This window comes from Xenopus laevis, chromosome 9_10L (assembly GCF_017654675.1).
Source record: "Xenopus laevis strain J_2021 chromosome 9_10L, Xenopus_laevis_v10.1, whole genome shotgun sequence".
Lineage (NCBI taxonomy): Eukaryota > Metazoa > Chordata > Amphibia > Anura > Pipidae > Xenopus > Xenopus laevis.
This window is the reverse complement of record NC_054387.1, coordinates 63220922-63232689: the sequence shown is the minus strand read 5'-3', so window position 1 is coordinate 63232689 and position 11768 is coordinate 63220922. Positions and strand designations below refer to the sequence as shown.

Below are 11768 nucleotides of genomic sequence, written 5' to 3'. Positions count from 1 at the left end.
ATATATATATATATATATATATATATATATATATATATATATATATATATATATATATATATATCTCTATCTATATCTATCTATATATACACACACACACACAGCATGTCATAAAACAATTATTTTATTGCAGAATCATATACAGGAAGATAAATGAATATATTTGGGTTTTTTTTTAATATTCGAACAACTGAGGTAGTAAAACAATATTATCATGTGTATTTGTTCTTTTCCTGGAAGTAAAAATTAGGCATCTTACAAGGAAACAATGGGGGAGGGGGGCACATTCAGAGAGATTTGCACTACGAGATTAAGGCAGGGGTTAGATACGGAGTTGCTGTCCATGCACTCAGGTATGTGCACGGTGCAAGTAGGTAAAAGCATGTTATATACAAAACTAGATAGAAGAATGCCTCATAGAAGCTATGTGTTATATTTTTCATTTTCACATGGTATCAGTGAAAGCAGTAAGGCTCCTTATAAATAAAAATCACCAGGTTAAATCAAGTGCTATATGTAATTATATATATATATATATCATATATAAATTTTGACCCAAGTGTGATTTGCAATGTGTAGGTGGCATACACATTCACCACTTTCACAACAATTATATGAAGACAGTGCTAAATTTGTATAGACCTATGGTGGAAATAAGAAAAGGCTAATAAAAATTGTCCTTGGCTGGGAGGGGATAATCGGGTACTCTGGCTAGTCCAGCCATGGTAAAATCAAAGTTAAGATTTTGTCTAAAGATAAAGTTGATTTTAAAATCCTTTCACGATAACTTCAAAGACAGGTCAGAGGAGACTGACATCATGAAGCAGAGTCTAGATAGCTAGACAAGTGTACCATGATCATGCTGACGTCATGGGTTCCTCGGCAGGAACTGAAGGTTTATCGGTTTGTTTGGTGTCAGTACAATCCTTGCCATTGATTTTATTTCTGCTCCGCTAGGGTCTGGTCTCACCTCATACATTTTTATTATCTGAGGAAGACAAAATGGAAAGATAATGCTTGCCACTCTAATAAAGGACCACGAGGCAAAGGCACACTGTGCTCTGTATTAGGTTAAGTTACAGTGATTTATCAATATACCGCAGAGTGCAGTAGCCATATTGTTTAAGTGTGCAGGGCCTCCATCAGTAAACATGAAGCTTCCTGTATTAGCAGGAAGTTGATATAGAAAAGACCAAGCATGATAGATTCCTGTAATGTTTTAGTAATCATTTGGGGGTCTGACCTCTGCCAAACTTACCCGGGACAGGCACATGTGCATTTCCAGCTCAGCAATACGGCGTCCAACGCAGGCTCTAACCCCATATCCAAAGGGAATAGAACTGAAAGGGTTGTTCTTCACTCGACTCTCTCGGAACCAGCGCTGAGGGATGAATTTATCTGGTTCTGGAAAATTGTTCTCATCCCGTGATATATCATAATGCATCAAAGCAAAGAGTGTCTGCAATAGAATTTGGATATAAGATGTTATTGTTGTTTTCTAATTAACATAGAAAAAGAGTGTGGAATGGATTTTTAGGAAACTAATCTTATTCTCAAATTGAATTTAGGTTAATCTGATTATAAGCCTCTGAACTGCCTTTAATTTCCAACATAGATTTTTACTTTCTTATTTCATTTTGTTCACCTTCCAAACACTTTTTTCAATTCAGTTGTTTTTAGATTGTTCCCCAGAAATAAAGACCTTTTCCAATTACTTTCCACTATTTATTTTTTTTTACTGTTTTTCCAAAATCTAAGTTTAAAGTTGAATGTCCCTGTCTGTGGTGTTTGAGATTGGCAGCTCAGTAATTCAGGTGCAGACTCTGAACTATTGTATCAGTTCTAACAGCTGCCCGTAATGAAACCCACGAGATTCTGCTCGGCAGGGACAAAAATATGAAATGTATCCATTTATAGAACAGTTTACAGGGTCGGCGACCCCACCCCTCCCAGGGCTGCTTCAGAAGGTGAAAAAAGACACTTGACGCTTCAATTTTAGAAAAAAACGGTCACACATAGAAAATAGAAAGTCAGTGGAAAAAGTCATTTTTTCTGGTGATCTATCTGAAAACAACTAGTTGTTTGAAGGTGAACCACCCCTTTAGGGTAAGGACACACTGGAGGATTTGTCGCCAACGTTTTTAAAAAGCAAATCGCGGCGACATATCGCTCGTTTTGTCTCTGAACAAAACCAAATGAAAGACGCCAGCTCCTGTGCCCACAGCGCGTTTGTGAATCGCCTGTAGCCCCAAAACGCACTGAGACCCTTTTCCAAGCGATTTATCAGAAATAGCATGTACTTAGAAAAGCACTGAGATCTCCTAGACACACACACACATACAGATAAGTAGCAGCAATTGTATTCAAATTACAATGCGAACACAATGACGCAAGCACGTAAAGACGCCAGGTTACAGCGGGAAGCACAAACCGTTTCCGGTTTGGGTGGAGCACGTACCGCACAGAGTAATGGGATACAAATCGCTCTGTGCCAATAGTCGCTGTGAATCGTCTGTTCAAAAAAGACGATCGTCTTGTCGCCGCGATTTACTTTTATAAAACGTTGGTGACAAATCGTCCAGTGTGTCCTTCCCTTAAGTCTGAATCCATGTTCATTGTTCCAGCTGAGGCTGGACCATTTATAAACATTTTACACTTTGGCAGTAACTCGTGAAATCCATGAGGTTTGTGTGCTTTTATTGTTCTGCATGCAACTGAAAAAGCTAATAATGAAGGTTGCTAAGGGTTATTGACCATATGCAAATTTGCCCAGTGTTTATTAACGAGTCCTGTAGTTTTTCTATAACAGCAATATGTCCTCCATCCTGATGACTGAAATTTGTAATAGCATGAAACCAAAATTACAAGTTAACCTTTAAATTTGAGATAACAGCAAGATGGCTGTCAGTGCTGGAAAGCTGCATTCTCACTGGTCAGTTATCTTGCATCTGTAATAAAGTTTTTGGTAAATTACTTTAGAGAACTAGGGGGCGCAGATGGACAGATCTATGGAGGGTTAGGCAGGGGTGAAAGCAGGAGTCCCCAACCTTTTTTTTACTCATTCAAGTCTAAAAATAGTTGGGGAGCAAGACAAGCATGAAAAAAAGTTCCTTGGGGATGCCAAATAAGGGCTGTAATTCGCTATTTGTTAGTCCACAAGTGGACTGGCAGCCTACAGGAGGCTCTGTTTGGCAGAGCAGCTGGAGAAACCTTAAACAAAGAATGAGGGGATCCCACATGGCTAAGACTATATGGCAGGGATTTTGATTGCAAGCTCTTGTGTGTAGGGCTCCTTCAATCTTCCACATATATTTAGTAACCCTTGTTTAGTTAGTTTATTTTATAACATGTCATAACATTATTGTAAAGCTCTACATAACTACATAAAATATAATAATGAGGTATATACCTCTGATGCAGTTAAAGGGGACATGGAATTTTGCTCCATTAAACTGATTTACACTAATCATAGCGATAATGTGTCTTTTTCTACCCTACCAGCTCCAGTAATCTGACCTTCAAAAAACATCCACCAATTAAATATAATAACCTGCTTTGCGGCTCTCTTGGTATACACTGATTGGTTACCAGGCAGTAAACAATCAATGACTTGAGGGGGGGCACATGGGTCATAACTGTTTGCTTTTGAATCTGAGCTGAATGCCAAGGATCAATTGAAAACTCACTTAACAGATAAGTCCCATGTGGCCCCCCCCCCTAAAGTCGCTGACTAAAGGTGGCCATACATGGAGAGATCCGCTCGTTTGGCGATGTCGCCAAACGAGCGGATCTCCCTCCGATATGCCCACCTTGAGGTGGGCAATATCGGGCTGATCCGATCGTGGGCCCTAGGGCCCAACGATCGGATCCTAACGATGCCCAAACGGGCGGTCGGATCGCGGGACCGCATCAACGAATAGATGCGGCCGCGATCCGACGGGATTTTCTGTCCCATCCGATCGAGATCTGGCCGACTTTCGGCCAGATCTCGATCGGTGAAGCCCGTCGCGGGGCTCCATACACGGGCCAATAAGCTGCCGACACGGTCTGTCGGCAGCTTTTATCGGCCCGTGTATGGCCACCTTTACTCAGAGTTAGAGAGCTGCAAAGTAGTAGGAAGTAGTGTTCTGGCTATTATGTTAGACATCCAGTCACTTGAGCCTTTATACATTACATTTTTGGTTAACTAACTATATTAGAAACATTTTTTATTTTGCACATACTATCTATTAACCCAATTTTTATTTTTACACAAAACTGTTCTTTTAAAAAGATTAAATGTGTGCCTTCTGAAACGAACCGGATACAAAGACCTGTGATTGGTGTGTAATGACAATATTGGTCTATTCCAGTACCAAATAAGCAAAGAATCAGAGGGCACTTATGGGTTTCTAACATTATATAACCATATCTATATGAAAAGGATTTTGAGAAACCTATGGGAAATCATGGCTTAGTTTGGGAGGCTGTGCCAAGCCACATTTCCTTCTGACTTCTTAAGTTCAGGAGGGTTTATCATTGGAGGATTCTTGTGCATTTTATTGGGTCCGATGTAGATAGATAGCCATGTAGAGCTGTAGATAGATAGCCATGTAGAGCTTAGGAAAAGTAAAGCAAGAACACTATCTCTGGGGATGCCAAAATGTTTGGCACATCCAATCAATTATAATTGCTTACCCGAGACACTGTGTCCATGTTCATGTTTAGTTAAAACTGCACCAGTCTGGGTACTAAAGTAGGAGCACCATCTTCAGTAGAGTGAAAAGCTCTTGCAGTATCTGGTGCAGTTTTCAGTGAACAGGAGCACCAGCCCAGGGTCTCAGGTAAGCAATTATATTTGCTGGGGGTTGCCTAACATTTTAGCACCCCCTCCACCAGTAATAGGCCTTGCCTTCTTTTAAGAGCAATATTGCCTTATAAATAAAACCATGGTAAACTCTAACCCATGGTAAACTTGGGTTTGTAGTCCAGCAACAAAATAGCGGGTGAGCCGTTTTTAGATACCTTTAAATTCTACTACTTACATCTTTTGGGAAGTAATAATCTCCAATGGTGATGCTCTTCTCTACAGCCACTCTGGCATTGGTAGGTACAACAGGGTATAATCTACAGAAAACAAATTACAAGGGTTCTGTGAATTCAATAGAGCATCTAAACCTAGTAACCCATTTCTAACGGAACATCCATTGTTCCACCAGGTGACAGTTGAGAAAAGACCCGATTTAACCCAAACAAATATCACATATAGTACAGGTATGGTATCCGATATCCAGAAACCCATTATTCAGAAAGCTCCGAATAATGGGATGGCCATATATCATTATAGACTCCATTTTAATCAAATAAATGATTTCCTTTTTCTCTGTAATAATGTATGCATGCTCAGGAGAAGAACCGACAACTGCCACATTGTGTCACTGGTTTATGTAGACAGGACAAGCAGTGGAGGGAATAGCAATATTTAATAACAGTTACTCAAGTCATGTTTAATAAACATGATCGATATATAGCTATTTGCTTATAATTTAAAAAATGCTAAATTACTTAAGCATTGGTGAAACATTTGCAGGCCAACCCTAAATATTTTCTTTGGATTTGTACTTAGAATGAATCAAAGTTTCACTACTTTCCCTGGCCAGTTTCCAGGTTCCTGTGCAGTTTAGGGCACGAGTCCTACCGTAGTGTTTCTTTTATCACAGCCCGTAGTAGGGGCATTCCGGAGATATCCTCAGAAGTGGGAATATTTTGACCTGGAACCAGTCCAATCACCTCTTGGTACAGGGAGTTCTGAATCTCTGGCTGTCTAGCCAAGTGGTACAATGCCCAGGATAGCGTGTTGGATGTCTGTGAAAGGGAGAACATTCACTCCAATAAGCCATTGTCTATAAGGAGAATGTACAAACTTTAGACTTTAAACTACAACTCTCAGAACACTACTGACAGCCATTCAGCAGCATCTGGAGGTTCAAGTATAACCACCTGGGAACTGTGCTGCTATTGTCTTACAGATAATGAAGAGAGAGTAGAATATATATATATATTTATGCATTTATTTATTTTCTGTTAAATTACTTACTGTATCAACCCCAGCTAACAGCAGCTCTGCCACACTGCCATAAATTTCCTTATCAGTCAGTTTGCCACTGGAGATCAGATAGGTCAGGTATTCTCCCTGCACCTCCTCGCCCCTCTCAAGTCGAGCCTCAATCTTCTTCGTCTTCTCATTAATCAGCTTATTCCCTGGGAATATGATAAGTCAAATGATATGTGCCAACCACTAAATGGTATATTAGTAACATAAAGCACATTTTTTTGTTTCATGCAGTAAAATCTTACCAAATGCAAATATATTGTCCCAGCTATCCATATAACGTTTATAGTATGGAAGTAAATTATTGGTCCACGGTGGAAAAACAGTCACAAAGATAGAGTTCTTTAACATAGCTCCGATAGAGTCTATGAACCTCTGAGTCTCCTTTGGTATTTGCTTCTCCAAACAGCCAATCCGGGTCTCAAACAGGATGTAGGAGATGCCTTAGAAGGAAAAATTACATATCATATACTTGTGTATAGTCATGTGAAAAGCTCAGATCTGCCCATATAATTGATGGTGTCTAGGGAAGTCAGATGGCTAGAGCTGGGTTCATGTGGTGGTACAGGTGACTAGGAAAGGCAGAAGGCTACAGCTGGGTTCCTTTAGAGGTGCAGGTGACTAGGGAAGTCAGAAGGATAGAGCTGTGTTCGTGTGGTGGTACAGGTGACTAGGGATGTCAGATAGCTACAGCTGGGTTCATGTGGTGGTACAGGTGACTAGGTAAATCAGAAGGCTAGAGTTGTGTTCATGTGGTGGTACAGGTGACTAAGGATATCAGATGGCTAGAGCTAGGTTCATGTGGTGGTACAGGGGACTAGGGAAGTCAGATGGCTAGAGCTGGGTTCATGTGATGGTACAGGTGACTAGGGAAGTCAGATGGCTAGAGCTGGGTTCATGTGGTGGTACAGGTGACTAGGGAAGGCAGATGGCCAGAGCTGGGTTCATGTGGTGGTACAGGTGACTGGGGAAGGCAGATGGCTAGAGCTGGGTTCCTGTAGAGGTGCAAGTGACTGGGAAAGGCATTTGGCCTCCAGTAAAGTGCGTGTGACTGGGGAAGTCAAGGTACATGAGGCTAAGGCCATGAGGAGACTTCCAACAGAAATTAAGATTTCTGCAGAAGGCAGAAAGGAGATCTTAGGTAAAGGAACAGGTAGCAGGGGATGACAGACCTTCAGCAGAAACAGAGTTTCTGTGCAATGAAAAAAACAGGACAACGCTAGCACAATTATAAGGTGTCTAGTAGAGGTTGCCCAATACCTTCAAAGGCAAATCTGTACAGCGCATTTGGAATGTCATTCACCATGTCACCAGATGGCGTTTCTGATCGCATCTCATCTAGTCTGACCAAAAAGTCAGTCACCACCTCATTTACCACCCCTGTGTAGAGCACAGCCTCTGCTGGCTTCAGCATCCTCTTGTTAAGCACTGAGCGAAGAGTGTGCCATTTATGGCCTTCCCTGGTGGGAGAAAAGGGACACGCGCTTTACTGCCTCACATAAGAACTATAACCAACAATTCAGTGGAAATGATAAGGCTCTCATATTTCAGCAATACAAATTTTGACAATTTGTATCTCTCCTGATCTCTTGAGTCAGCCATTATTATATTCTGTCCCATTACCCATTCTCATATTGCCCTTAATTTTGTATTGTTTAATTTTACCATGTCTCACTTCTTTCCCTCTAAAGGTGGCCATAGCCTCAAAGATCCGCTCGTTTGGCGACATCGCCAAACGAGCGGATCTTTCCCCGATATGCCACTAAACAGCATGGCTATATCGGGGGTAATTCGAACGTTTGGCTGTATGGCCGAACGATCGAATTACGATGCGCCAAGGGGCTCTGACGGGATGGTCGGTTAAAAATCAAACCTTCCCAATCGATATCGTGGCCAGATATCGATTGGGAAGACCTGTCGGAAGCCCCCATACACGGGCAGATAAGCTGTCAAATCGGTCCAAACGACTGATATCGGCAGCTTTATCTGTCCGTGTATGGCCACCTTAATATTATTAAAATATTGGCATGTAGCATACAGCACTAGCACAAAAGCACATTCCTTAATATCTCAGCCATAAGGCTAAGGCCACACTAGGCGATAGCGCCGCGATTTGACTCGCGGCGACTTTTCGCCGCGACTTTTAAGCCGCAATCGCTGGGGAAACTTTTGCGCTGGCGTCTATGGGGAATCGCGAAAAATCGCCAGCGTAAAAACACACGCGGCGATCTTTTTTCTATTGTCGCTCGAAATCGCCTAGCGAGGCAATTTCGAGCGACAGTAGAGAAAAGATTGCCGCGTGTGTTTTTACGCTGGCGATTTTTCGCGATTCCCCATAGACGCCAGCGCAAAAGTTTCCCCAGCGATTGCGGCTTAAAAGTCGCGGTGAAAAGTCGCCGCGAGTCAAATCGCGGCACTATCGCCTAGTGTGGCCTTAGCCTAAAGCAGGGCAGGACTGCTGCTTACAATGGGGATCAAAGAGCATCTGTCCCATTGTGATAGATTGCTTTGTTATAAAGATAAATAGAATCTCAGCCATAAAGCAGGGCAGGACTGCTGCTTACCATAGGGGATCAGAGAGGATTGCTCTGTTATAAAGATAGCTAGAATCTCAGCCATAAAGCAGCGTAGGACTGTTGCGTACCATTGATAGCAGATAGTATCTGTCCCATTGTGACAGAATGCTTTGTTATAAAGATAGCTAGAATCTCCGCCACAAAGTAGGGCAGAATTGCTGCTTACAACATGTATCAGAGCTGCATCTGATTACAGTGTGGGTCCTCTAGAACCCTTACCAACTAAGGAGATTGTGTTTTTGATACCCAGTACTGGTTTATGGATAAACTAATAAACTAATAAACAAATAAAACTATAAATTACTGCAGACTCACTCTGTGAAAGGGCCCAGGGAGAGGTCTCTTTGGCGTCTATGCTCTTTCCAGATCTCCATGTCACTCCTCATAGGGTACTTTCCCTCCTGCCTTAGTAACGTTTCCAAGATGTCGACGTCAGCAATATTCACTGTATTGTAGCGTCCCAGAGTAGATTTCCACATGGGTCCATACTTCTTTTTATAAATAGTCTTAATAGAAAAATCAGTGGGCAGATTACCATCTTATTTCTTACAGTAAACAGTAGTACTGCCACCTCTCTCCTACACATACTAACCCTACTATCTAGGGTGGCACAAAATAAGGGGAGGCATGTTGCTTAGTCCCATCTGCATCCAGAGCACTAGGGCCTACCACTATCTTGTACCCAGGGCTGCCTTAGGCACCATACCTCAGCCTGGTGGCACTGCCACAATTGCAGGACAGTGAAATGCGTACCCCGTCAGCTCTGCCGCTAGATTTAGGTAAAAGTGTCACCCTAGGCACAGATTGATATGAGCGTCTATAGTAATTTCTACCCTGCTTGTACTTTAGGACCCCCCCAGAATAGGAAAGTTCCCCATCATCATTTCAATGAGAGAAAAAGTCAGACACCAGATTTCAGATTTTATCTTGTCGGATGGAGATGCAGCGTTCCCATCCGACAGTCGTGTCACGTCGGATGGCGTCAGATTTTTGTCTCAGTCCCATTATATTTTGACCCATGCATCTGTAAGCGATGTGTTTTGTCGTTCCAACGCCATCCTACAAAGCCTCCCGTGGAGTTAAGCCCTAATCTGTCATAACTTTAGTGTGGGGATTATAAGTAGAATGCCTAAAGGCAGATCAGTTACCAATGTCTGGAAGGCACCAGACCAGGGTTGGACTGGGCCAGCGGAACACCGGGAAAAAACCCAATGGACATCACCAGCCCAGACCCGCTCTACACAGACCCTGACCTCCACTCCCCCACCAGACGCGTTGGCGGGAGGAGATGCAGAGGGAGGGAGGCCCGTGGGGGTGAGGTGAGGGCCTTGATGCTCCAGCCCACATGGGCCCCGCAGGCCCAGACCCACACAGCCTATGCTTCTGACCTCCACCCCCCGCCTGATCAAAGAAATGACGTGCACAGGTACGCTCTGGTGGGGGGGGGGTCAAATAGGGATTTGTGGCTGGGGAGGGGGGACCTAAAGGGGGCCCATGAGGGAAATATGATGCTCTAATTGCACTTGTCACTGACTGAGGAACTTGCCTGCAGTTCAGGTGAATGAGAAGTGGGCAGGGCAGAGAGTAGGAAGAAGTAATGGAGGAGCAGGAAGTGCACAGCAGGTAATTGTTACACCTGTGAGGAAGAAGCAGCTCAATGGCAGGACAGAAGACAAAACACCACCACCATGTCAGGACCATAGCTCTAAATTTTACTAAACAGTGTAATTACAGTAAATGCCTGCCTGCACCACTACCCACACATGGACAACAATGCCAGTTACTGAAACTGACAGGACATACAGTAGCAGATATATTGTTTAGAACTGGATTTAACCCCATCTCTGTGTCAACCCTAGAAATAGACCAGACTGCCACCTCCCATATCCTGCACCTGAATTCATTTGGAAAAGTGCTAAAGGATAAAATGACCTCAGACACAGACAAAGATGGGGGTTAGTGTTGCCCCTTTTCTGGATACCAGTACTGGCCCTGCACAAACCAAAGTTTGTGTTACGTTGGGAAACGTGGTTAACAGTTTAGTAATGAGAGTATTATCAGCAAATAGCAAGCTTTTATTGGTATTTGCCCAGGGTCACTCCATTGATGTCAACAAAGTAATATCTCAAATAAGGGGCAAGCAATATCATTGTAGCTTTATAGACAAAATCTCTTAATGTGATTAATACAGTGCAGAGGGGTTTTTTTGTGTTTACATGGGTACCTCATAGCATGGCTTATTTCATTGCATACTAACACTCTTACATCAAATATCCAGTTTCTAAATACCTGCAACTTGCAGAGCATTCTGGGATTTATAGTTCTATAGTTCATTCTGGGATTTATAGTTCAAATAGACCCTCCGGATAATGGCAGACAGGTGGTTTCAAGCATTTTGTCAACCAAGCAATTTTAAGCCTTGTGGGATGGGGAAATGGTCATTCAAAGTGTGACAGAACAAAGAAGTCCCGAAATATTCCATGGGAGATCTTGCTAAGTATAAAAGGAAATGGAAGCAGGAGAAATGCAGAAGTTTCTGTTTCCTGCAAACAGGAAGGCAGGGATACAAATAGAACAGAGGGCTTATCTATTTTGTGTTTGTATATTAGTCTAAAAGGGTTTAACACCTACCTGTAACTCGTGAGTGTAGAGCATGTACCCTCTTAGGAACACCCAGTATATATTGGTGAGAAGCGAAGGGCCAGGCAAGTCTTCAAATGTTTTCATTTTCTTTTCCTCTTCTACTGCTCCAAATGCAGCCCCTTCCCTCCCTTGGCTCACACTCACCCCCCTGACTGACTGTAGCAGCCAACAGCCCCTTCCCCTGACCAGGGGCAGAACGCAATGCCTGGACCTGGAAGCAGAGTTTATCATGGCTAAAGCCTGGATGTTCCTTCTCAGCCTTGAGTTCTGCATAAGACAAGAAAGCCTTGTCATGGCTGACTGTCAGTACAGAGTGTTATACAATATGGCCACGTAACTCCCCCTGCTGATTCCATATCACTGTAAAGGCTTCTGGCTGCACAGTGGTAACTCCCACATTCTTTGTCTGCACTCAGCTTGCTGTATATCTCTCCTGCATCCAGCACTGACTGCTAATG

At 42.8% G+C, this 11768-nt stretch overlaps 1 protein-coding gene across 2 annotated transcripts; it reads right to left on the bottom strand.

Moving 5' to 3' along the window:
- Nucleotides 1-108: 108 nt before the first annotated feature.
- LOC121398019 (sterol 26-hydroxylase, mitochondrial-like) lies at nucleotides 109-11768 on the bottom strand. 2 transcript variants are annotated; one of them, XR_005964073.1, is made up of 10 exons: nucleotides 11299-11768; nucleotides 8983-9173; nucleotides 7352-7551; nucleotides 6337-6534; nucleotides 6077-6240; nucleotides 5678-5844; nucleotides 5025-5106; nucleotides 1259-1459; nucleotides 686-988; nucleotides 109-413 (listed from the first exon to the last, which is right to left on the bottom strand). XR_005964073.1 is itself a non-coding variant. In XM_041576386.1 (9 exons), exons 1-9 carry the CDS (start codon nucleotides 11602-11604, stop codon nucleotides 869-871), a joined length of 1629 nt encoding a protein of 542 aa, XP_041432320.1. In that variant the 5' UTR covers nucleotides 11605-11768; the 3' UTR covers nucleotides 109-868. The 2 variants fall into 2 exon arrangements, 1 of the variants encoding a protein (XP_041432320.1); XM_041576386.1 differs by having other exon boundaries at nucleotides 109-988.